This window comes from Squalius cephalus (assembly GCF_949319135.1).
Source record: "Squalius cephalus genome assembly, chromosome: 24".
Classification (NCBI taxonomy): domain Eukaryota; kingdom Metazoa; phylum Chordata; class Actinopteri; order Cypriniformes; family Leuciscidae; genus Squalius; species Squalius cephalus.
The window spans coordinates 31,740,106-31,765,988 of NC_137145.1; the positions used below are offsets into that span (position 1 = coordinate 31,740,106).

A 25,883-nucleotide genomic window follows, 5' to 3' on the forward strand; every position below is an offset into this window, starting at 1 on the left:
TCAAAACAAGCACTGCTTTAACTTAGCAAGATGACACCCATGAAGAACAGCAAATTGGGCATTTCCAGTGCGGTTAGCAGACATCAAACATCCAAACCACAAGAAAAACCAGCTTGCAAACGAATACTTTCACTTAAATTGCTCACCTTCGTCATAGTTTCACTGAAGATGCCTTCAGAGTTGTTGAAGACTTCCAGGACTACATCGGTGGTGGTCATATTTGCATATTTTTCTCTAAGCTCTGAGTTTCCCATCTGGGAGTAGATCACAGGTCCTTGGGTGGGATCCAGCAGGCTCTTCTTGATCTTAAACATTTTGGCATCCACCTCCTCCTGAATCTCCCTCTGAATGGTTTCTTTGGCCTTTTCCATGTGGAAATACTCAGCAGCCCATGCCTTATTCAACGTCTAAGAACACAGCATGAGCAAATAAAGTCTTATAGTCAATATTGCGTACTGACCCAACAAATGCCACCATTGGATTAAGAATGATGGGAATTTTAGAGCGCAACAGTTTCCCAGTTCCAGAGTTTGTGAAAATTCTTGAAGGATGTATTTTCAATGCTTTGTAGATAGGGATGCACCGATATGAAAATTTTGCAGATGCCGATAACCAATAATTCTTTATACTTAGATAAAAGTAAAAAGCTATTATTTTGTGTAGATCCATGTTCGAGGCAGTTCGACACACACACACACACACACACACACACACACAGCAATGCAATGTGAAACAACGGCAAGCACACACGCAACTTCTACGGAAGAATGTATTCTCGTACAATTTCGACTTTAATCTCGAAATTCTTTTCGAAAAACTTTTATTTTTTTTACGGATTTCTTTCTTTCTTTTTTCTTTCTTTCTTTTCGTTGCAGTTCAGGGTTTCCATAGGCTATTCTGATCATGCTATGACATTTTCTCGTTGTGCAGCTGCTCTAGGGCAGTATTTTCTAACCATGTCGGGGGAGTTTTATGCGAATGCGTTTTAGAATAATGTCACTTGCCAGGTCATGTAAGGGCTAGACTACAGAATTTATTATACTTGTCAAAAACGAGAATAGGAACTCCAATATGTCTCTCTTTACATTTATTTTGTCCCGGTGTCGGCTTCAGCTAAGAAAAGATATTGTTCGCCCCTCATGTCCAAAGTTCATAGCACACGTTAGATAACCTTCCACAATGAGTGCAGGCTCTTTGGTGGAGCTCTGCTTTGAATGAAGTTCCATCGTGACAAATGAATGGACAACTTGCTCCCGAAAATATATGCAAGTTGCTCCCGAAATATATGCAAGAAAGTGGCCGGTGAACTGAGAAGAATAGAGTAAACTTTATAGTTACCTCCACTATGTTTGTCTGATATGATTATGAATAACACATGTCGGCAAATTGTATTTTAATATACTGATATTGCTGCTTCCACAGACATCAGTGTGTATTATTTAAATATCTGAAACCTAAAATAAACATTATGAGGTTGAAAACACTGCTTAGTTGTGATATATGACGGCGCTGATCGTGTCCGACTCTGGCTCAGCGCCAGCCAACGCGCGAAAGCACAGTTTGAATCTGGCAGTGATGTGACGTCACTGAACATTCTAAATGTGGCACCGTACTCTCAGGGGCACAGAAATAAAAATCCCATATATGAGGCCGTACCGCTCAAAAGGTTAATCATGCGGCGCCCGAGTGCATTTGACAGGCATAAAATTGGCATATGTCAGATTGACCGGCCGGTCGCCGGTCATGGCCGATCACGTGACAATCGGCCAATTCCGGTCACCAGCCGATCAATCGGTGCATCTCTAGTTTTCATTATAATTTTATGTAGCCGATATGACAGACTTGCGCTGCACATGTTGCACTGAACTCTATTTTCCTTTTTGAAGTGATTCCGATCATATTTCAAGCAATTCAGAACCATCATGTTGAACAGTGGCATCTGAAGTGTCTCAGCTGAAGGAAATAATACATTGTTTATCAGCTTTAATATATCAGCCACATTTTCTTATCGGGCCGATTACGATAACATTAAAATGAACATATATCGGCAGACACCGACATGGTGGCCGATATATCGTGCATCCCTATTTGTAGACTGAACCCTCAACACCGAATCAGACATTTCCGAAAGAGGGGTGGACAGACCCAAAAAATATGGCAACAACAATAGGGAATCTTACCGAAATGGGCAACCCAAAACTCTGGATTCTGATGCCGAGTTCATAAGGCGACTCGCAGCTATAATGGTCTGCAAGGTGCTTCAGGAAATCAACAAGGTCAATTCTAGGTGTCGTGCTTCTTCTCCGGAATATTCTGAGACTCTAAAGCAAGCAGAAAACCATAGTGTTACGTCAACCCAGATGTATATGAATTGTTTGTTTTTTTCTCTGTATTGTGTCTTCCCTATTATATTGGTTATGTTGTGTGTGTTAAACAAGTGCAGTGCTGTGGAAAAGAATTTCCCCCTGGGGACAATAAAGTTATTCAAAGTTATATGAGTATGTTGAATACTGGTCAAGAACACAGCCAATGCCAAGCTGACTCACCTTAAGAATGTCCACAGTTGTAATCTGACATACATCATCATCTTTAGTATTTGCATCTATTTTGAACATTCGGTGGATAAGAGGGATCTTGCAGAGAGGGCCCAGATGGAGTTCTTTAAAGTGTTTCTTGTTCTTCAGGTTGGCCAGACCCTGTCCCAGTTCGTAAAGTGTGCACACGCTAGACACCGCCTCCACTGACTGACGGGGAAAGAAACACACCAAGTAAGCTCATTTATAAACCTTACTAAAAGTGTACTTGCGCCCGAAAGCAAAAAATGTTGTAAGCCAAATAAATGTCAGATTTATAAAAGCGAGTGTACGCCAGAACCTGCGCAAAATCCCCTTTATAAACCCAGTCAGAGGAAGATTGTGAACATGCGTCTCCTCCCCGAAATAACCATATATGAGCTCACAACACCTTGTTTACTGAGCATATCCTCATCTGCATATCATTTGCATATGCATATTCATGCACGTGATACCATGTTTATCGGTACAAGACATTAGGAGAATATGAGATACGGATGTGCGTCACATTACATTGTGAAAAATCATTTAGTAGCCGATCCTCGCCTTGTTTTTAATAAATAAATCAAAATAGTATAAAACACATTTCAGAGAAAGTTTTTCTCATTCTTTTTCACTGGACAAATAGTATTTTTAATTGCTTTATATTTTTAATGGAAACAGATTGTGTTCATTATTGATCATTATTTGCGTGTAAATATTTCCTCAGATCCACGAGTTCTGCTATTATCATGCGCTGAGCAAACATTAAAACACAGCATGCCTCAGGAAAAGTGTTTGAACGCAGCGCATCCACTACAAATATTTCTATTTATTAGAATATATACAGAATATAATCTTAACTCCATTGAGAATGGCATATTTAATCTAATGTGTATATCAGATGTAAAACAGAGTTTAAGGGCCAATCTCATTTCTCTGTCTTACCCCTTCCCCTTCCCCTACCCCTTTGTCTGCGTCTTCCCCTTGCCCCTCGATACCGAGTGAAGGGGGGTAGGGGGAAGAACATTACTCTAAGAAATGAGACACCACTCGATTACCGTTTGCGACATCTTCCCTTTCCGCTAGCTGGCTGCTACGTCAACAGAGGCGATACGCGTTGACATAAACAAACGAAAATGCCGTCGTCTCGGGTTGTGATATCGATTGCCTGGTCTCTCATTATCTTTGCACGCTTGTGTGCCATCAGTCAAAGACATTGTTTCATTGTATTTAACGGCGGCGCCGGCGACACCATAGCTAAGCAAAACATTAGCAAATGGCAAATAGCGCATAGCTGCTAGCTAGCGGTTAACTAGCGATTCAAAACAAAAACATTACAATTAACACCGCTTGAACGTTTTATTAAAAGTATCATAAAACACGAGTGTCATTAAACTGCTGAAAATACTTACATTTGTGCGACTCACTTCTGAGAAATCCCTACCCCTCTCTTTCAAGTGTGGTCCTCCACAAACTTCGTTTCAAGGGCTATGTAGCCCTACGCCTTGGCCCTAGCCCTTAATCAAAATGAGAATTGGGACACCACTTCCCCTCACATGAGCGCGCAAAACTGAGGGGAAGGGGTAAGAGTAAGGGGTAAGACAGAGAAATGAGACGCAGCCTAAATCATTCTTTTATGTAATTGAACTGTTACTGTGAAAATGTACTGTATTTGTGATTAGGACTCATAATGAATATTAAAGTGGTTTTCCTTCATCAGCCGTCAGTCCCTCAGATCAACATCGGTGTCTCCAGAATATTCACACGCATGATTAGAGTTTACTTACAGATGTCCTTACACATTCTCCCGTCAAGTGTGTTTTTATAAATCACAACTTATGTGTGTGAAGTGTGAACTTGTGCGTACGCTCTTTCAGGGCCTGTTTTGTGCGACGCAACCGGTCTAAATGAGGCCTCGGAGACAAGTCTCATCACAAACCTACACTGGGACTTTTGTGTAGACCTCATACCTCAATGTACAGATTGATCTCCTTGAGGGTGCGCTGAAGGTCCTGCACTGCAGGAAGATGCCGACGAGCATCCACATTCAAATCTTTCAAAGTAGACACTTGCAGAAGTGAGCAAACTCTGCTTATTACCTTTGACAATAGAAAAAAAAAATAGTCATGGTATTGACATTGGGATGAGCACAAAATAGGTCTGGATAGTGCTGGTCGGTATACCGGTTCATACCGAAAATACCGGTGTTTATTTTTGTTATGATATGATTTTTTTAATATACCGCAATACCGGTGTATGTCACTTTAAAGGGGTCATATGTGACCTGATCCAGCTAAATGAGTCACAGTGACCAAAATTTCAAAATTGAGATTTCGGTATTAATGGAAAGAGGAGACCATAAGCTTTCAAATGATATCCCTTCAAAGTCATACCTTGAATGGTTGTAAAGATATATACATCTGAATTATGGTCGTCTGCCCTCTTTTTCCAACTGAAAACCTGAGAAAATCGCTTTTGAAGTTTTTTGCCCGTTTTTTGTTGATATCTTTCAAAATCCATTGCATTTAAAGGGATGAACTATTTATTGTACAGCTTAATTTGACCAAAGACATTAATATATGCTATTATGCCAGGCTGAAGCTCAAATTATTTTAAAGTTGTTTTTTTTTTTATAAATAATTTAAAAGGCACTTTTACAAACATTTACTAAAATCAGAAAGATTGAACAGAGGTGCTACAGTTTTGCTTGAGAGAGGGTGTGTGTGTGTGTGTGTGTGTGTCTCTGTGTGTGTCTGTGTCTGTGTGTGTCTGTGTCTGTGTGTGTGTGTGTGTGTGTGTGAAAGAGAGAGAGAGAGAGAGAGAGAGAGAGAGAGAGAGAGAGAGAGAGAGAGAGAGAGAGAGAGAGAGAAAGTGAGAGAGGCAGAGAGACAAGGAAAGAGAGAACAAATAATGTTAGCCTATGCAATCATATCTTTGTGTAGGCTAGTTGACAATAACAGTGTAACATATTCATAACGGAGATACCAACAGTTAAATATTGGGTTAAAATAAATCAAACACATTGTAATGGATTCTCCTTGCAGATAAATACAATCACAGAATAATTGCACTCACTCACATCCATACACGATAAATACCACAGGGCTGTCACTTTCGCTGTCGCTGTCATCAGAGGATGACACGTCTCCAGATCCAAAAAAATCACTAGCCTTAGCCACTCTTGATGACCAACAGCAGAGCTTAGGTTAGAAGCCTCCAGTGAGTTCAACGCTTTTGGCGACTTTTTGGCGACTTTGCTCTCTTTTGACAGCGACATTTCTCAAATTAATAATATTTAATCTTTCTGAGGAGATCTGCTAGCTTGTTTACACAGAGCGCTGCGAGTCTGACAGGAGGATGGCTGGACCAATCGCGTGCCGGTCAGTCGAAATGGGGCTTCCCATTGACAAATGATCAGCGTTTGTGTACATTTCTTAGCTTTTTGATTGGTTCTATACAACGTGTAAAACCATATTTGGAGAGCAGAGACGTTTGAGGGGATTCCCGGGAAATGCTCAGAGGTGACGAGAGGAGTTGAGAAAAGCAATATTCATTTCCAGCGAATTTAGTCAAACTTTGTAAACTTTAATAGTCATTTAAATACCTTTACTCAATTATCTGGACTACGAAACTTTAGGAGATCATTTTTGAATGTCTGTTCTTTGAAATTTAGCAAAAAAAATAAAATAAAATAAAAAAAAATATATTATTTCATTGTTTTTCCACATAATCGGCCCATATCTTAAAATGGAACGTTGCGACTTCCGACTCATTTCGCCAGATCGGGTCACACTTTTACAAGTTGATTGTACTGAAATGTGTGTTGGCAGTGCCTGTACACAACCATCATAAAATGATAAAAATCCATCCAGTATTTTTTTTTTAATCTTCTTATATGTTTTCCCGTCTCAAATCAAGCCGTTCGATTTTGTGACGTCACACGGTCGGACGCCCACTCCCACGATTGTTGATTGACAGCAGCGTTTCAACACAGACCCGCCCTCGCTCGTGAGCGAGCTGTCTGTCATCATAGTCCGTGCGTCATTGTTGATACGCTGGAGCACTGTCTATGAGCAGAATGGCGTCTAAGCGATTGTGGTGTTCTGTTCTTGGGTGTAATAAGGAACACAGCAATCATTTTGATGTTCCTAAATCCGATCCGCAGACGCAGTGGCTGAGTTTTGTTTTCGAAGGGAATATTCCCCACGATCAACGTCAATGCTTTCATGTTTGCGCGAATCATTTCACACAGCAGACTGCTTTATAAACAAGGAGGGTCAGTATAAAGCTGGTTTTGCTAAGAAGCTGCTCCTGAAAATAGGATCGGTACCAACAATTCGTGTTCTTGCTGCACCTCCAGAAGAAGAAGTGAATGTAACGTTTTATTAACCTTTATATTAATATTTATATTAATCTTTGAAAATCGCTTGCACGCTTCACGATGAATGCAGCTGTTTACACTCAGTGTACATTACGGCATGTTTTCTATGTACGACGTTCTCAATATAATTCATAATCCCACATTTATAATGAACAACGCGTTATGGTTATTGTGTTAGAAACGGTGTGCACACAGAACAGAACAGGTGACCAAAGCTCATTATCATTTAAAGACACATGCACCGGCATGCGTCGCGTCTGAACGCGTTGTTGTCTTTGGAGCTCCATCGACCGATTGATTTATAATTCTTGATTTCTCTTTAAACTCACTTACAACGAACATTTTCTACTTTTCCTCACCTCATAGTTACAACGCGGACTGTTGAGCAGACGCGTCTCAAGCCTATGATCCAACGCTGGATACTCCTATAGGTTACGTCTGTGGATCACGGCTGAACGCGTCTTCTCCACACTCATTTACAAACAAACATTTTTTCGCCTATCGTGCGTCTACTCTACACCCGTACCACTAAAAAGACGGATTATATCCAAGACTTCAGCCATAAATTAGTATTAATATTGAAAGCATCACTGGTAGCGTCGTTGCTAACTTAACGTACTGTCCATCTGTTAAAATGGCGAATATATCAGATGTAAGTAGTCTACCTTTTGGTGCAGGTGAGGACACATTTGAGCTGCACGCGGTGCAGTCTGAGCTGGAAGCTGTTGAGAAACAGATCCACGACCTTTTAGTGAGACAGGCCGAGCTGATAGACCGGCGTTTGGCTCTTGAAACATCACGCGCCGATGCACACAAATCAGAGATTAACGTCACTAACCCGCTGACTCCGACCTCGTCTACTCCGTGCGTTTCTCAACATCGGTCCCGAGCGTCGAGGTCGCGATCAGCCATGGTCTTGTTCACTCCGGCTCGCGGAAGACGCGAGTCAGGTCTAGACCAAGAAAACTCTCTCCGACCCTCCCGGTTTTCGAGATATCCACACAAAACCGCTTCTCCCCTCTTCGCGAAACAGAACGCGATGCTGTGATCATCGGCGATTCCATCGTTCGACACGTACACGCTAAGTTAAATAAAAGTAAGGTGCATAGTCACTTCTTTCCTGGTGCTCGTGTTTCTGAAATCGCTGCTCGCGTTCCCGAGATTCTGAACGAGCGCGTCGGAACTGTGGTCCTGCACGGGGGAGTGAATGACATCAGGCTGCGCCAGACGGAGGTTCTGAAGAAAGACTTCAGGAATCTGATCGATACGGTACGCAGCACATCGCCTGAAATAACGATCATTGTGTCAGGACCGCTTCCCACGTACCGACTAGGTCATGAAAAGTTTAGTAGATTATTCGCGCTAAATGAATGGTTAATGTCATGGTGCAATGAGCAGAAACTGCTCTTTGTAAATAATTGGAATCTGTTTTGGGAGCGTCCTAGGCTTTTCCGCGCTGATGGCTTACACCCAAGCAGATTCGGATCGGATCTTCTGTCAGATGGATCTAGAAAAAATCTAATTGTTATTAAACCAGAAAATGTTGCTATTAGTAATCAAAAACAATTTCTAAAGCTAGGTCTTCTAAACATTAGATCACTCTAAGGCAGTTATTGTAAATGAAATAGTCACAGATAATAGCTTCGATGTACTTTGCCTTACTGAAACCTGGCTTAAACCAAATTATTATTTCGGTCTAAATGAGTCTACTCCATCAGGATACTCCTATAAGCATGAGCCCCGTCTGATTGGTCGTGGCGGCGGTGTTGCAACAATCTATAGAGATATTCTCAATGTTACTCAGAAAACGGGCTATAAGTTTATTTCGTTTGAAGTACTTGTACTAAATGTTACGCTCTTAGATGTTAGAAAAACATCCCTATTATCTCTAGCCTTGGCTACCATATATAGACCGCCTGGGCCTTACGCTGATTTCCTAAAAGAGTTTGCAGATTTTCTCTCAGACTTATTAGTTAATTTCGATAAAGCATTAATTGTTGGAGACTTTAACCCTCTGGGGTCTGGGCTGTTTTTGGGGCCCTTGAGATGTTCTGACATGCCCTGACATGCCCTGACATTTGTGCTTTTTTCAGTTGTTTATAAACATATTAATGGCAAAGGTGTAAATTCACTCTATATAGCACAAACAGGGCTACCATAATATGTGAGCCACGTGTATGTACATGTTTTCATTTTTGAGAGAATAATGTTTATGCATGGTTATTGAAAAAACTAAAAACTAAAGTTTCTGAAATAAGGCCACAAAACACATAATAAATATGTGTCAATAAGACTTTTGACTAATGGATGTCGTCGCCTAGAAAATGATGTGAAAATCATCCTGCCTAATCATTCACATAAAACGATACATTGATTTAAGTTTTGTGAAACACTTCTAGTTTGGAAAGCCAATATGCGGATGGGGCGTAAACGATCATGCATATTTAGTAGTTCACACCTGATGTGCTGAAGGGCCGCTGTGCCTTGGTGAAATGGTGTTTGTACGTGAAGAGCTCTTTTCCAAAACGACATAAACCTAAAAAGCTGCCTCAAAGATCCACCAAAAGTAATGATTATGAATATGTAAAATATTGCAATAAGACATTTTAATTGTTTATTAACTTCTGGCAAAAATGAAGTTGACGATAGGCTATTGACTCGCGATCTTCGCAGTAGGCTAGTGAACGCACCGGAGAAATGCACATTTATTAGGCTACATAGTTTTTTGTTTTGGATGGTTTTGTTTAGAACCAGCTTTCTGTAAATATATTTCACATTTTTTAGACATGTGAGGCGAGTAGGCTACGGTCTGGTTAATGATGATCTCCAGTTCAAGCACCTTATGTTGTGATTGCTAGCCTATATTTACTTTTTACGTATTAAATCCAGGAAATTTGTTAATGAAAAAAATATTAAAATTAAGATACAATTAATACAAAACGAAATTCGTTTTAAAGAAAGGATTTGTACTTTCTGTTTTGAGGTCTCTGTGAAAGTTTGAAAGTCTTTTAGTGCTGCTTTCAGAACGCTCGCGTCCATAATGGAGAACTGTCACGTAATATTGTTTTTTCCTCATAAATGCGAACACGAAAAATAAAAGACTTTTAAGTAAAACTTACTCCGAAATTGTGTCCTCGGCGGAATTCGCTCTTCAAAATGCTGCCGTTCATCGTCTCAGTTACAATCTTCCTCTGAGGAAAAGGTGCATTCTTCCTCGCTGTCCAGAATCATCTGAAGGGCGTCTTTACCGGAGAAGCGTGCCATACTCAAAACGCGATGAACTATCAGTAAGTCTGATGAAGAAACTGTGTTTTTATGGCATTGATCGGGGGGGCGGGTGCGATGCATACTAGATCACCTAAACTATTTACCATGTGAATAGCGCCGGGGGCGGGGCGGCCGCAGCTTATTATAGAGATAATGAGGCAGAAGGAAAAACGGTACCTCTCCTTGCTTTCAAACGGATTACATGAGTTGAAAACATTTGTTTTTTATATAAATTACTTCATTTAAAAGAAGAGATTTCAAGCTTCATAAAGACATATCTCACATGTCTGTGTGAGAAGTATTCACTGAGTTACAGTTCATTTTCGGACGCGTTTCAGAATGGACTACACTGACAGAGAGAAGGCAGAACTCGCTTCGTGTTTATTTTTCTTTATTTGGCGAAAAGCACCACACTTTGTTTTTATTGTGAGTATACACAAAAACAATACACATTTAACAGAATCGATTGATGTACGAAACTCCTATGAAAAATCAAAGTCAACAGAGTATTTATTAGTTTCTTTTACACTGATAAAAAAAAGCGAGCTGGTATCGCCGGCGATACCGCCGACTCCAGGGGGTTAATATCCACGTAGATAATTCAAATGATGCGCTAGGGGCTGCGTTTACAGATTTATTAAACTCCTTTGGGGTCAAGCAAAACGTTACCGGACCAACTCATCGTTTTAATCATACACTCGATTTAATTATATCACATGGAACCGATCCAACCGATATAGATATCATTCCACAAAGTGACGATGTCACTGACCATTACATGGTAACTTGCATATTACGTACTCCTGTAATATATCATGCTGCGCCGCGTTATCGATTAGGCGGAACAATCCTTCCATCCACCATAGATAATTTTTCAAATTGCTTATCTGATCTGTCTCAGCTGCTCAGTGAACCCAAACAAACAGATGAACTTGAGGAATTAACTAGCACTACCAATTCTCTCTGGAACATTGGATATTGTTGCACCCATTAGATTAAAAAAGGTCAGAGAGAAAAGTAAAGCACCATGGTACAACAATACTACGCATGTTCTAAAGAGAGAAACCCGTAATTTAGAGCGTAAATGGAAAAAAAATAACTTAGAGGTCTTTAGAATCGCATGGAAAGACAGTATGTCACGTTATAAAAAGGCCCTAAAAGAGGCCAGGGCTGAGCATCTCCGCAAACTAATAGAAAACAACCAAAACAATCCTAGGTTCTTATTTAACACCGTGGCTAGACTAACAAATAAACAGATGTCACCTGAACAAAATATCCTGTTACAGTTTAGTAGTAATGATTTCATGAAGTTCTTCACTGAGAAAATAGAAAACATCAGAACCACAATTGTAAACGTTCAATCCTCAATCGCGCCTTATAATTCAGCCTCAATTATCACCCCGCAAGAACAATTACAGTGCTTTACAACTATAGAACAAAAAGAGTTAAATAAACTTATCACTTCATCTAAAACAACAACATGTTTACTAGATCCTATACCAACTAAACTATTGAAAGAAGTGTTACCTGTAGTGGAAGAGCCTCTCCTCAATATTATTAACTCATCTTTATCTTTAGGTCATGTTCCAAGAACATTTAAACTGGCAGTTATAAAACCTCTCATTAAGAAACCACAATTAGATCCACATAATCTAGCAAATTATAGACCCATTTCAAATCTGCCTTTTATGTCTAAAATACTAGAAAAAGTTGTGTCCGCTCAACTGGGCTCTTTCTTGCAAGAAAATGACACCTATGAAACGTTTCAGTCTGGATTCAGGCCGCACCATAGCACTGAAACTGCGCTCGTTAAAATCACAAATGATTTACTTTTAGCTTCTGACCAAGGCTGTATCTCAATATTAGTTTTACTTGATCTTAGTGCTGCGTTCGATACTATAGACCATACAATACTCTTAGATCGACTACAAAATTATACTGGTGTTCAAGGACAAGCATTAAGCTGGTTTAGATCGTATTTATCTGACCGCTACCATTTTGTTTATTTAAATGGAGAAAAATCGATCATAACTCCATTAAACCATGGAGTGCCGCAGGGATCTGTGTTAGGCCCTCTGTTATTCTCAATATACATGCTGCCACTTGGAAATATTATAAGGAAACATGGAATTAGTTTCCATTGTTATGCTGATGACACTCAAATCTATATTTCATCACGGCCAGATGAAAACGCTAAATTATCCAAATTGACAGAGTGTGTTAAAGATATAAAAGATTGGATGACGCGCAATTTTCTTTTATTAAATCCAGACAAGACAGAGGTACTAATCATCGGTTCAAAAAACCACCCACAAAACCTCTCACACTACAACTTTAACATAGTAGGATGTCCTGTTACTTTATCCTCTACAGTAAAAGACCTGGGTGTTATATTAGACTGCAACCTGTCTTTTGAAAATCATATTTCATATGTTACAAGAACAGCCTTTTTCCACCTTAGAAACATTGCTAAGCTACGTAACATGCTATCAGTTTCTGACGCAGAGAAGTTAGTTCATGCATTCATGACCTCGAGACTAGATTACTGTAATGCTTTATTAGCCGGTTGTCCTGCAACCTCAATAAACAAGATACAGTTAGTCCAAAATGCCGCCGCCAGAGTTCTAACTAGATCAAGAAAATATGATCATATAACACCAATTTTATCATCACTACATTGGTTACCTATAAAGTTCCGTATTAATTACAAGGTATTGCTACTGACTTATAAAGCCCTAAACGGCTTAGCTCCAGTCTGTTTAACCGATCTTCTATCGCCCTATAATCCATCGCGCTCTTTAAGGTCACTAAATTCGAGGCTTTTGGTCATACCTAAGATATCCAGATCCACCAAAGGAGGGAGAGCATTTTCACATTTAGCTCCAAAACTCTGGAATAGTCTTCCTGATACTGTTCGTTGCTCAGACTCGCTCTCCCAGTTTAAAACTAGATTAAAGACGCATCTCTTCAGCCAGGCATTCATATAATACTTTTAATCTTACAGTTAAATCCGACCTCTAGTTCATAAACGCCAGAGGAGAACTGGCCCCCGACTGAGCCTGGGTTCTCCCAAGGTTTTTTTTTTTTCTCCATTAGGTCACCTGATGGAGTTTTTCGGTTCCTTGCCACTGTTGCCTTTGGCTTGCTCAGTTGGGGATATTTAATTTAATTAATCAATCAACGATACTATTGATCAGCATTACCAAACGTGGACGTTCCACTAGAAACAAACATTGATGCATGGTTTTAATTTATTACTGTGAAGCTGCTTTGATGCAACCTATGTTGTGAAAAGCGCTATATAAATAAACTTGACTTGACTTGACTTAAACGGCGTGCTGAAAACAGAGCTGTTTTTGACAAATGAGCAAATGAGTGTTTTCTTACAATACTAATGAGAATTTTTAATTAAAGTATATTACAAACTTTTAATTTAGACCCTAAAGAATTATATTAGCTTGTACAAAAATGGCATTATACGACCCCTTCAACAAAGTTGGGAACACGGCGCAACACTGTTTGATAGGGTCTTTTCACTGTTGCACTGTGTGGTGATGCACAGATGTATGAAGATGGACAGGTTAACCTATAATTGATAGCTGTCAAATTATATTACAGTGTTTCCCCATACATTGGTTCACAATATCAAGACTGCCCGGCACAAATAGATTTTCCAGAAGGCTTTGACATTGTTAAATAAACATGAGCACTGCATCAAAGTCAAAACGCGGCATGGGTGTTTGTATATGAATGTATTTGAAGGGAACTGACTGTCTTTAGAAAAGTTTCTATGTTATTTTCATTCAATCTTTCTTTATCTTCCCTGATAAAGCAGCGTTTATGAGCGCCTCCTGCTGGACCTCTTTGTAAACAGCATCATTTTATGGGGTCTTACAAACCTGTATTAATACTAGTGTGGGATTTTTCTACAATATTCACTCATGACACTAAAATAGGGCATTCTAAGTCAATCCACTGCAGTATTTCCTCTTTCAATCAGAAGAAAATGTGGTTAACACCCAGTCATGCTTTCAAAAAAATAAAAAAAATACACCGTCATGTACCGTGAAACTGGTATAATTTTTAAAAAAATACCGTGATATAAACCTTTGATCATACTGCCCAGCACTAAGGTCTGGATAATTTCCCAAGACACAAACCCTCTCAATGGTCACATGCTCTCCTTCGGCTGCAAGGGTTCTCATGACGTCCTCCGCCAAACTGTTCACTTCGCTTGAGCTCATGGCCTTTCTCCATCTCCCAACATTGTTTTCATCTTCCAGCAAGGCTTCTGCTGCCCTCATGTTTGCACCATGAGCCTCCCTCATCTGGCTGTAGAAGGACTCATAGAAGACAAGCCCTCTTCCCTCCTTCAGTTTCTTCTCCTCAGCATTGGGCATCTTGGAACCAAGAACTGGGAAGTCACTAGTGGACAGATTACCAGAGGTGGTTAAACTTGCCTTGGGCCGAACCACTTGTTCATCCACCACAGGTTTGGACTGAACCTTCTTTGGTTCCTCATCAATCTTCTGTTGTGGTCCTACAAGAATAAAGCCAACAATGAGTTTTTAAAGACTTAAAGGAGAACTCCGGTCAATTTTAACATTGAGCATATTTTTTTGTAAATTTGAAAGATATGAATAAAAGTGATGTTAATTCAGCCAGCGCACATACCTGTATTTACTTCCTGTTTTCGGTCGAAGTCCACAGTAGTCGATTGTCGAGTTCACGCGCGTGATCATAGGTAACTAAACAACTCGACAATCAACTACTGTGGACTTCGACCGAAAACAGGAAGTAAATACAGGTATGTGTGCTGGCTGAATTAACATCACTTTTATTCATATCTTTCACATCTACTGCAGTCAGATTCACTGTGTTCACTCCAGGGTTCGTACACTTTTTCCAAGGTCAAATTCAAGCACTTTTCAAGCACTTTCCAGGTCCCTTTTAAAGCTTTTACCAGCACCTTACACTACCGTAAATTACATAATACATAGTTAAAATTATTATTTAGTGTTTTTATCACATCAAAAGAGATAAACAGCCAAATGTTTCATAATAGCAGAGGGCTGCACGATATTGAAGAAAAATTAGATATGCGATAGCTCATTAAATAATGCGATATTCAATATGCGATACGATAATGCTTAAAGTGTGTCAGATTAACTTAAATTATCTTTAAAATATCTTTATCAGCCGTTACGATATGCAATTATGCATATTGTAATATATACATTTGCAATATTTCAATATATTGTGCAGCCCTAATATTTAAGCCAATCACAAGTTTTATTCTTCAAAATGTATCACTAAGTATATAGCCTAAAGCATATGAATAATATACTTTTCATTATATTAATGTCCAAATATTGCTTACCAGATAATGTGATTTATAGGCTGTAAAACTGAATTAATTTCAAATATGAAGACTTAGGATTTGAACAGAAATATTTGACAGGCCTTCCCGTTTTGGGACACATTCTTGATACAGACCAGGTTTGAACAATATCTGAGTGGACAGGCACCTGCCTGATAAATGTATTTCATTGCCAAGATGTCTTGGGCCAAGACATAACGTTAGCTAATACATTTACTGGAATAGAGCAGTGTAAATATTGCATAGGGCCATCCTAAACCTTACAGTAAACAATATACTTCTTATGACACTGACTGATTTCAGTTCAGCAATCAACGACTGTTGTTATGCACTGGGCTAACGTTTGCAGGTTAATTTGCACGTTACAGTTCTGTCATTTTGGCAATGTTCACGGCATATTCCACAAATGAATGTGACATAACGGACATGCAATACTTACATTACATTATCACACCAAGTACTCTGTCACTAATGGCCCTTTCAGATAGGACGCGGACCCATAGCGCGGACCGCGCTGCGCTATTAAATGAAACCGATATATTTCAATGGCTTGCGCCGCGCGACTCAGACCAAAGCGGAGCTCAGCGAGCTCGCGCGCACGCCGTGGTCAAAGTTTAAAATAGTTACTTCTGACCAAGGTTAGTTAGCACAGGGGTGGCAGAGGTCAGAATTCCACTCGGGCCTTGCCATCAACTGGATACCCCTGGGTCTGTGTTTCATGCCATGTCTCATTTTAATGCAACATATTAGATTAGGAACATTGTCACATTAACTAGGCCAGGGTTGGCAATCTGGTGATAGCGGCTTGTCTGCGATGGTGGGAGTTGCCAGGGTACTTGGGGTTTTCTGGGCTCTGCGGTATCTTCCCTTGTTGATGGGCGGCACGTTCTGGGCACATCCTACAGGCTGTGGGTGGCAGGGCGGAGACGTGACAAAACACAACACGACTGGATAATAGCGGTAATTATTTGCTACTGCATTTAGTTATTTATTGTATATTATGATGCTGGTGGAAATAATGGTAGTAATTATTGATATTATCATCTTTATTATTGTTACTATCGCTATCATAAGTAGTCGGAATGGTGACAGTGGTATCTTTTTATTTATTTATTTATTATTTAATATTTTTTGTTAATTATTTTGTTTTTGTTTTATTTGCCTTGAATAGTTTTTTTTGTTTTGTTATATTGTTAATGTTATTAATGCTAATATGTCATTAGCTATATAGAGCATATGTACACAAACATACATTTCTATTCAGAAATTTAAACAATTCAACTGTTGTTCCGTTGAGATCCAATTTGATGTTTCACTGTTTTCACTCTATACATACACCGTTCTCACTGTAATTTCACTCTTTGCATAATAAAAAAAAAAAAAAAAAAACAGTTTAAAATAGTTCAACTGTTGCCCAGGGTTCATACACATTTTAACCAATACTTTTCCATGACTTTTCCATGACTTTTCCATGACTTTTCGGCACATTTCCATGACTATGTATTCCTGAAAATGTCAGTCGACATTATAAGAATAAAAATTTGTGTTAAAATTTACCCTCAAAATTAATACCGTACATTAGGGGTGCGCAATATTGACAAAAATATGTCTCGATATTTTCCAAATTTTGTTGATAATAATTAGATGATATTTTACTGATTGTGTTTTTGTACTGGTATCCTGGCCGGTTTAGGCCTGTTGTTGACAGCAGACTCACGAAGATATTCATATTTTTTATATTCTATGCAGTGATCAGTTCACAGCAGTGACCGAAATTAACATTTTTATTAAGGGGCAAAATTTGCCACCGAAAACTGATTTCCAGGGGTATTTTCACCTATATATGGACATTTTTTCTAAACGTATTTAGAGGTATGCATCACCTTTTATGTCAAATTCTAACATTCAAATTAAATTATATTAGAATAACACAGTACTAATGTCAAATTAAATCATTAAATTAAAATCCATCCTTGCAGTGCAGAGGTGAGACAGAAGCGGCATCAAAACTGGCATTAGCCTACTATATTTATACTTCATTTACAATTGCATAAATAAAGCTATTCAATATTTAAATGATTTATAATTTTAACTTTTTAATTAAAGGATACTTTAAACATGAAACTAAAACCACCAGTAGGTGGCGGCAAGTCTTAATAAGCGAGTTATTGGAGTCATTTATTCAACCGATTCGTTCAAACGGCTGATTCATTCAGAAAAACAAGTGATTGTTCATTGAATCGTTAAAATGATTCGTTCAAAACGCGGATTTCATTAAATAAATAAATAAATAATCGATGTCTGTTGGACTACGACTTATGAAATTCTCGTCGGCGATATAAAGTGAAAATTGACAATATTGTGTCCAAAAAGTAACTCGCAATGTTAACTTTATTGTTAATTTAACTGTTGTATAAAATAAATAGCACATTTGCAATTGTGCAAAGGAAAACGGCACTCTTGCTCATGTGATATTCTAATATAACAACATAATATGATATAAATATAAGACAAAAACTCATTTGGGGGCATCTATAACTGCACTGACACATCACGCAGTGAAAGCAAGCATGAGAGACAAACGCGATGTCAGCTCGCACTCGCAGTGCCTCGTACATAGTTAAAACAATGATTACAATATCATCATAGTTCATAGACAATATCGCACACACTCCTAATATAGAATGAACTCACAATTGAACTGACATTTACTCGTTTTCTTCTCTCCTCTCGCGTGCAGGAGACAGACGTAGGCTAATATTCTGCGTATCGTTTCACATGCGGCCAGAGCAGCAATGCTCTTTCCGCTACATTCTCGACCCACCGGTGCTTGCAAAACTTTAGCATGCTCGTGCCACTTTCCTGCCATTTCAATTAAATTTCTGTCAGCACCGACTTCGCCTCAGCAACATCGCAACAAGTGAATCGGAAGTGAACTGAACGTTATGCCGCCCGAAATAAGGACGTTAAGACAACGCGAAATATTTTTTTTATTAAACAGTTTTTGTATTAATCACATATTATGCTGTGTTAAAAAAAAAAAAAAATCCATGACTTTTCCAAAACTTTCTGGGTCTTTTTATTTTTCCAAAACCTTTCCAGGCCTGGAATTTGCATTTTTCAAATTTCATAACTTTTCCAGGTTTTTTCAAAACGTACGAACCCTGGTTGCCGCTGCGTGGCCAATAAAAACGGTGCATCCAATCAACCGCGGAAATCAAAATGAAAACTCCGCCTACTTTTGCTCTGGCCAGCGTAAAGCAAATCAATCTGTATCTGATTCTGAACGGCTACATTTTTTTTCTCCATTTAATAAAGAACTATTTCGTCAGAAAGATATTTCTTGTGAAAGAAATAGCCTACAGTTACAAATTCAAGCATTTTCAAGCATTTTATCCAAAATTCAAGCACTTTTCAAACCTTGAAAACACAACATCAATATTCAAGCACTTTCAAGGATTTCAAGCAGCCGTACGAACCCTGTCACTCTGAAAGGAATCACTCACATGGCTGGGCACTTGTAATGACACATCAAGGATGTTAAGAGGCTAAAAGCAGGTTTAAAACTTGCCCCATTTAAGTCAACAGGGTGCAAATTTTAAAAAGAGGATAACACAGTGTAGGTCACAACACCGATTTTTGTCGTTGTTCTCTGTACTGACAGCACTCCAAATTTACAAAAAAATGAGCTCAATGTTAAAATTGACCGGAGTTCTCCTTTAAAGGTATAGTTCACCCAAAAATGAAAACGACCCCATGATTTACTCACCCTGAAGCCATCCTAGGTGTATGGCATTCTTCTTCAGACGAATACAATCGAAGTTGTATTAAAAAATGTCCTGGCTCTTCCAAGCTTTATAATAGGAGTGAATGGGCATAATATTTTTTAAGTCCATTCAACTGCATCTATCCATCATAAAATTGCTTCTATCCTAGAGCCCTGCACGGGCCTCAAATCAGGCTCAGGCTGCTCGCAACAGCGCTCGCAAACGAAATGAGCAATAGTCAATCTAAACAAATTAAATTAAATAAATCAAAAACAAACTTGCAGGTTATCTTACCTCAAAAATGCACCACAGAACATGGCCATTCTTTTTTCCAGTAGTTTCCAACAGTTAAACGAAAATAAAGTCCAATCAAACGAAAAACGAAAAACATCAGTAGTTTCCAACAGTTAAACGAAAATAAAGTCCAATCAAACGAAAAGTTAGAACAGTCTCTTACAGAGCATCGTGGAGAAAAAGAATAGAATCCACAGTGGAAGATTTTAACCCAGTCCTCTCTTCTATCACGCGCGATTTTTCTCTTAATATTCTCCATTATTTGCACATGAGGTGAATCGTTGGTTCCGCTGACGGGAAACCACCTGTGTGCGCGTGCGTGCGTGCGTGCGACTGTCATGTCAATCATATGTCAGTGTAATTATAAGATTATGAAAGTTATGAGATTATTAAATGTCTTTCTATGTTTGTTTTTCTATCGTCAACGTCAACTTCTCATTTTTTTTTTAATTAATGTCTAAAAATATAAAAAGATGGATAACTCAAAAAAGGCCCGAGGCCCGGCCCGCATGTGAACTATGACGTGAAAATTGGCCCGAAGCCCGGCCCTAGGGGCGTAAAAAAGTCGGGGCCCGTCGGGCTCGGGCTGAAATGCAGGGCTTTATTCTATCCATCATTAAAGTGCATCTATCCATTATTAAAGTGCTTCTATCCATCATAAAAGTGCATCTATCCATCATTAAAGTGCTTCTATCCATCATAAAAGTGCATCTATCCATCATAAAGTGCTTCTATCATCATAAAAGTGCATCTATCCATCATAAAGTGCTTCTATCATCATAAAAGTGCATCTATCCATCATAAAGTGCTTCTATCCATCATAAAAGTGCATCTATTCATCATAAAGTGCATCTATTCATCATAAAAGTGCTTCTATCTGTCATAAAGTGCATCTATCCATCATAAAAGTGCATCTATCCATCATAAAAGTGCTTCTATCCATCATAAAAGTACATCTATCCATCATAAAAGTGCATCTGTCCATTATAAAGTGCTCCACACGGCTCTGCTGGGGTTAATAAAGGCCTTCTGAAGCGAAGCGATGCGTTCATGAAAGAAAAATTTCCATATTTAAAACATTTTTAAAAGTTATTTAAAACCATATTTAAAAAGTCGACTTGTGCCAAAAGAGTAACACTCGAACTTGACGCAAAACGTAATGACGGCAATTGACACCTCTCGCGGTTCAAACACACAGGTTGTATGTCAAGTTCTAGTGTTACTCTTTTGGCGTAAGTCGACTTGCGTGCGTCCGTCTGCCAGAAGCTAGATATTTTAGTCAATAAAGTTTTAAATACGGATATTTTTCTTACATGATTGCATCGCTTCACTTCAGAAGGCCTTTATTAACCCCCGCAGAGCCGTTTGGGACACTTTTATGGTGGATAGATGCACTTGAATGGACTTAAAAAATGGTGCCCATTCACTCCCATTATAAAGCTTGGAAGAGCCAGGACATTTTTGAATATAACTCTGATTGTATTCATCTGAAGAAGAATGTCATATACACCTAGGATGACTTCAGGGTGAGTAAATCATGGGGTCATTTTCATTTTTGGGTGAACTTTCCCTTTAAGAACAAGGAACTGTTTATATAACTGTATATACTCTTACTGTCAAGGCACTTTGCTAGTGCTTGTTTATCATCTACAACTGGACAAACGGAGTAGGTTTTTAACGGCAGTGCAGATTCAAAGAAGAGGGAGTAGCCATTCTCCAGTTCACTAATGGAGTTGCTTGCAGCTGGATATTTTCTTATAACCTCTTTAACTCTATCAGATCCTCTTGCTTCATTTCACAACCTCTTTGAGCAAAGTCAGCTCCCAAATAACTTGCTTTCAGGGATGGATTCGCAGGTAGGGCTGCACGATTAATCGAAAAAATCATTCAGATCATGCTGCATTCACGCGTTATTGGTCACACTCACACAATAACAAAATAGGGTTGTGATGGCTGACCGACATCACGATGGAAAGCCACCATCGTGATGTCACGCCCCCCCACCCTGTCAAGACCAGCCCAGTCTCACGGCAGTTTGTGAAAGGTCACGTAATTTAATCTACTGATTCGTGTACACTAGTGGTTGGGAACGGAACCTATGGCTCACGAGCCATACCTGGCTCTTTGGCAAAAATCATGTGGCTCACAAGGTCTCTCACCCTTTACCAACAAACGATAAAAAAATTAAGACACATCAACAGAGATCAGCTCTCTGCAGAAAAAGCAGCCAATTACAATTCCCTTGTTGTAGAGCCTACCGAAGTTAACCCTCTGGGGTCTAAGGTGTTTTTGGGGTCCTTGAGATGTTCTGACATGCCCTGACATTTGTGCTTTTTTCAGTTGCTTATAAACATATTAATGGCAAAAAAAAATTACACACTATTTAGCACAAACAGGGCTACCGTAATATGTGAGCAACAAGAATGTACATGTCTGCATTTTTGAGAGAATAATGTATATGCGTGGTTATTAAAAAAACTAAAAACTAAAGTTTCTGAAATAAGGCCACAAAACACATACTAAATATGTGCCAATAAGACTTTTGTCTAATGGAGGTCGTCGCCTAGAGTTTTTTCTTCAAAATGATGTGAAAATCATCCTGCCTAATCATTCACATAACACAATATGATTTAAATTTTGCAAAGCACTTTCTGTTTGGAAAGGCAATATTCGAGTGGGCGTCAACGATCCAATGACACCATCATGCATATTTAGTGGTTCGCACCTGAGGAGACAATGGGGCCCACATACTTAATGAGCCATTCATTCAGGTGTGTCACTGAGCCACAAGAATGCAAAAGCAACAGTTGGAAGCATCTCAATTCTTTTTTATTTTTCCACAAATTGTGCTTGCAAATTGGCCTATAATATCCAAGGAAAACATGTCTAGTAATTGTGCAGTTAATTCTCATACTGTATTTTCAGTTTTGGAATATTTATCCTCTCCCCAAATTTGTCACTAATAAAACACAATAAAACTTATTTAAAGAAAAGGCTTATATTTACCTTTTAATAGTTTGTTTACATCTACCTTGTAAATATATTTTTTTTATTAAAAAGGTTACAATTACAACAACAATTCAAGTGTAATCTTTCTTTGTAAAAACTAAAGTTTACATTTTATCATACATATTTCAAAGTTAAGGATTTGATTGATTATTTGATTACTTTATTTTTGACAAAACATACTATATTTAACATATGAGCAAAAATTGGCAACAAAAGCTTATTTGAGGTGGCAGATATTTTACAGTAAAAATGTATAATCTATCCAAAACTAATCAACGAAATGTTGTCTTTCATATGTCTGTAACATAGGTCTTTCGTTTTTATTATAAGAAATATAAATGTTAATTTGCAGTTTAATACGTTGCTTATACAAATACATTTTATTTCAACATATTTCAGTCGATTTTTACTCAGTATAGCAATACAGTTTGCTAAAAGCAAAACATTCACTCACACACAGAAACGCCTGACTGTAACGTTGTTTTTATGAAATATTAGGGCATATAAATGTTAATTTGCCGTTTAAAGGGGGGGGTGAAATGCTCATTTTTACTCAATCTCCTGTTAATCTTGAGTACCTATAGAGTAGTATTGCATCCTTCATATCTCCAAAAAGTCTTTAGTTTTATTATATTTATAAAAGAAAGATAGGCTGTACCGAGTCTTTCCGGAAAAAAACGAGCGGCTGGAGGCGGGCCGTGTGGGCGGAGCTAAAGCTGTGCTAACGCGCCGAGCTAACAACACACAGAGACATTTGTTCAACAGTTTTACTCACCGCCCGGTTCCAACGCACGACCGCGAACCTTTATCATTGTGACTGCTCGATCCTTAAGCATTAGACGATCTGCAAATCCGTCGATCTGGGCTTTGTTTATAAAACAATCATCGTCGAAATGCAGGGAACAAACAGTCTTGCACAACCTCCGTTGATGCTCTGGAAAAACATACTCCATCCACAGGTCCCTTAACGATGGGTTCTTTGGGAATCTGTGCAGGGTTGTCTTGCCCTGGCAACCAAAAACCCACTTCTTGGTGACATTGACTTCCCTAAAGCCGAGCATAGCGCTTTGATGGGCGTACTGCTTTCGCTCTCTTCTCTCTCTGATCTACGAGTGCGCGCGTGCCCTTAGGACCCGTATAAGGAAATTCCGCTACATCTGACGTCACACATGCCCATACTCGAAAAAAACTTTCCGAAACTTGTGACAAACCGGAAGGAGCATTTTTGGAACAGAAATACTCCTTCAAACGTACAATTTAATTTTTGAAACTTTGTCCATGTTTAGCATGGGAATCCAACTCTTTAACAGTGTAAAAAACTCAGTATGCATGAAATAGCATTTCACCCCCCCCTTTAATACGTTGCTTATACAAATAGCCTACATTTTATTTCAACATATTTCAGTCGATTTTTACTCATCTCAGTATAGCAATACAGTTTGCTAAAACATCATCATTCATTCACACACAGAAACCGTCTTTTTGGGAGTTGTGGTATCAGCGCGCCTCTCTGCCGTTCATTCACAGAAACGCGATTCACTTGAGAAGGAAAAAAAACTTACTACAGTATTCCTCAGCTCAGTCGGATCCTTGCTCCTTGAAATAGCCTACCTGCACTTCTGAGGTACATTTTCCACTATTATTATTCCTCACAGCGCTGCGAGACGGTGTAAACAAGTACAATGTTAAACTTGTGTTTTCTCAAGCTGATATGGGGGCGTTCACAGTTTGCATCGATTGCCTCAGTCATTTGCGTTTGAATAGCGCACGCTCTCCGTGGGCGGGTCACATTAAAAATAATTAGATGAGATGAGAACGACTGACATCTCGCTCTTTTCTTACAGATTACATGAACTGAGAATATTTGTTTTTTATATAAATTACTTCATTTAAAAGAAGAGAATTCAAGCTTCATGCCTGTGTGTCTGTATGCCTGTTTGACTGAGTATATATACTACACTTTGTTTTTATTGTGAGTATACACAAAAATAATACACATTTAACAGGATCGATTGATGTATGAAACTGGTTTGTAAGATCAAAGTCAACAGAGTATTTGGACTCTCGTTTGAACTAATAGGAAAAAAACCGAGCAAATCACGTCGGCGTGATTGCCGACCTCAGAGGGTTAATTTTATTGCATTTATTTGAGCCTTAAAGGGATAGTTCACTTTGAAATAAAATTTTGGTATGTTTTAGCTTACCTCAAGGGCATCCAAGATGTAGGTGTCTTTTTTTCCGCAGTAGTTTCAATTTTGATATGTTTAGGTCAAACCGTTCTTGTCTGTCAGTCATTTCATGCAGGTCTATGGTCACTGTCTCAAAGAGCATGCACAAAGTCCAAATTAAAACAATTCCCCATCGTCCAAATTAAACAATTCCCCATCGTAAGTACACATTGATGGCCTAAGACACGAAACGAGCGGTTTGTGTGAGAAAACGAACAGTATTTATATCGTTGTTATCTCTTGAACACAGCCGCGTCCAAATGATCTGACGGCGCGGGCGGGTATAGATGTATACACTAGATGTCCCTTGGCTACGGTTTCGTTCCAATGAACTGCAGTAGCGAAGGCGACATCTATGTATATATCTATACCCGCCCGCGCCGTCAGATCATTTGGACGTGTGCTGTGTTCAAGAGATAACAACGATATAAATACTGTCGTTGGACACCTACATCTTGGATGCCCTTGAGGTAAGCTAAAACATACCAACATTTATTTTCAAAGTGAACTATCCCTTTAAGTTGACAAATTACCTGTAGGTGTTGAAGCTTCAGCCATGGCACTCCTGTAGAAGATTTGCCCATTTTCCACGTACAGCTCTTGGCTTAGAGAGTCAATGAAAGCTGCAACTGAGGAGAACCCTAGTTGATTCTTTCTCATAGGTCTCCCATAGGCACTTTTATAAAACACTGTTATTTTTGAAAGAGGAATGCCTCCCTGGTAGCTTTTAACCATCTCCACGACATCTCTGCATGTCTTTTCAAAGTCTTCACCTGTAAAATATATGACAGCATTGTCAGGATAATGTAAGATATATTTTAAGATGGCTTCCCTGACAGTACTTATTATCCTTTACAAAACAGCTACAAAAATAGAAGTAATAGATCTAGCAGTTGCATATAATGTGAAATCAGTACCTGTAGAAACTATGTTTTTCTTGTGAAAGATCACACCATCTTCCAGTATAAGATACTTGTTAAGAGAGGCCACAAACGTTTCCAT

General features: G+C 38.9%; 1 protein-coding gene across 1 annotated transcript; it reads right to left on the minus strand.

Moving 5' to 3' along the window:
* Window positions 1-214: 214 nt before the first annotated feature.
* LOC307152671 (uncharacterized protein) lies at window positions 215-25,883 on the minus strand (the record flags this gene model as incomplete). Its single annotated transcript, XM_079861497.1, has 8 exons — window positions 215-232; window positions 270-407; window positions 2,181-2,321; window positions 2,547-2,744; window positions 4,526-4,654; window positions 14,364-14,743; window positions 25,415-25,654; window positions 25,799-25,883. The coding sequence occupies 8 exons, from the start codon at window positions 25,881-25,883 to the stop codon at window positions 215-217; spliced, it is 1,329 nt and encodes a 442-aa protein (XP_079717623.1).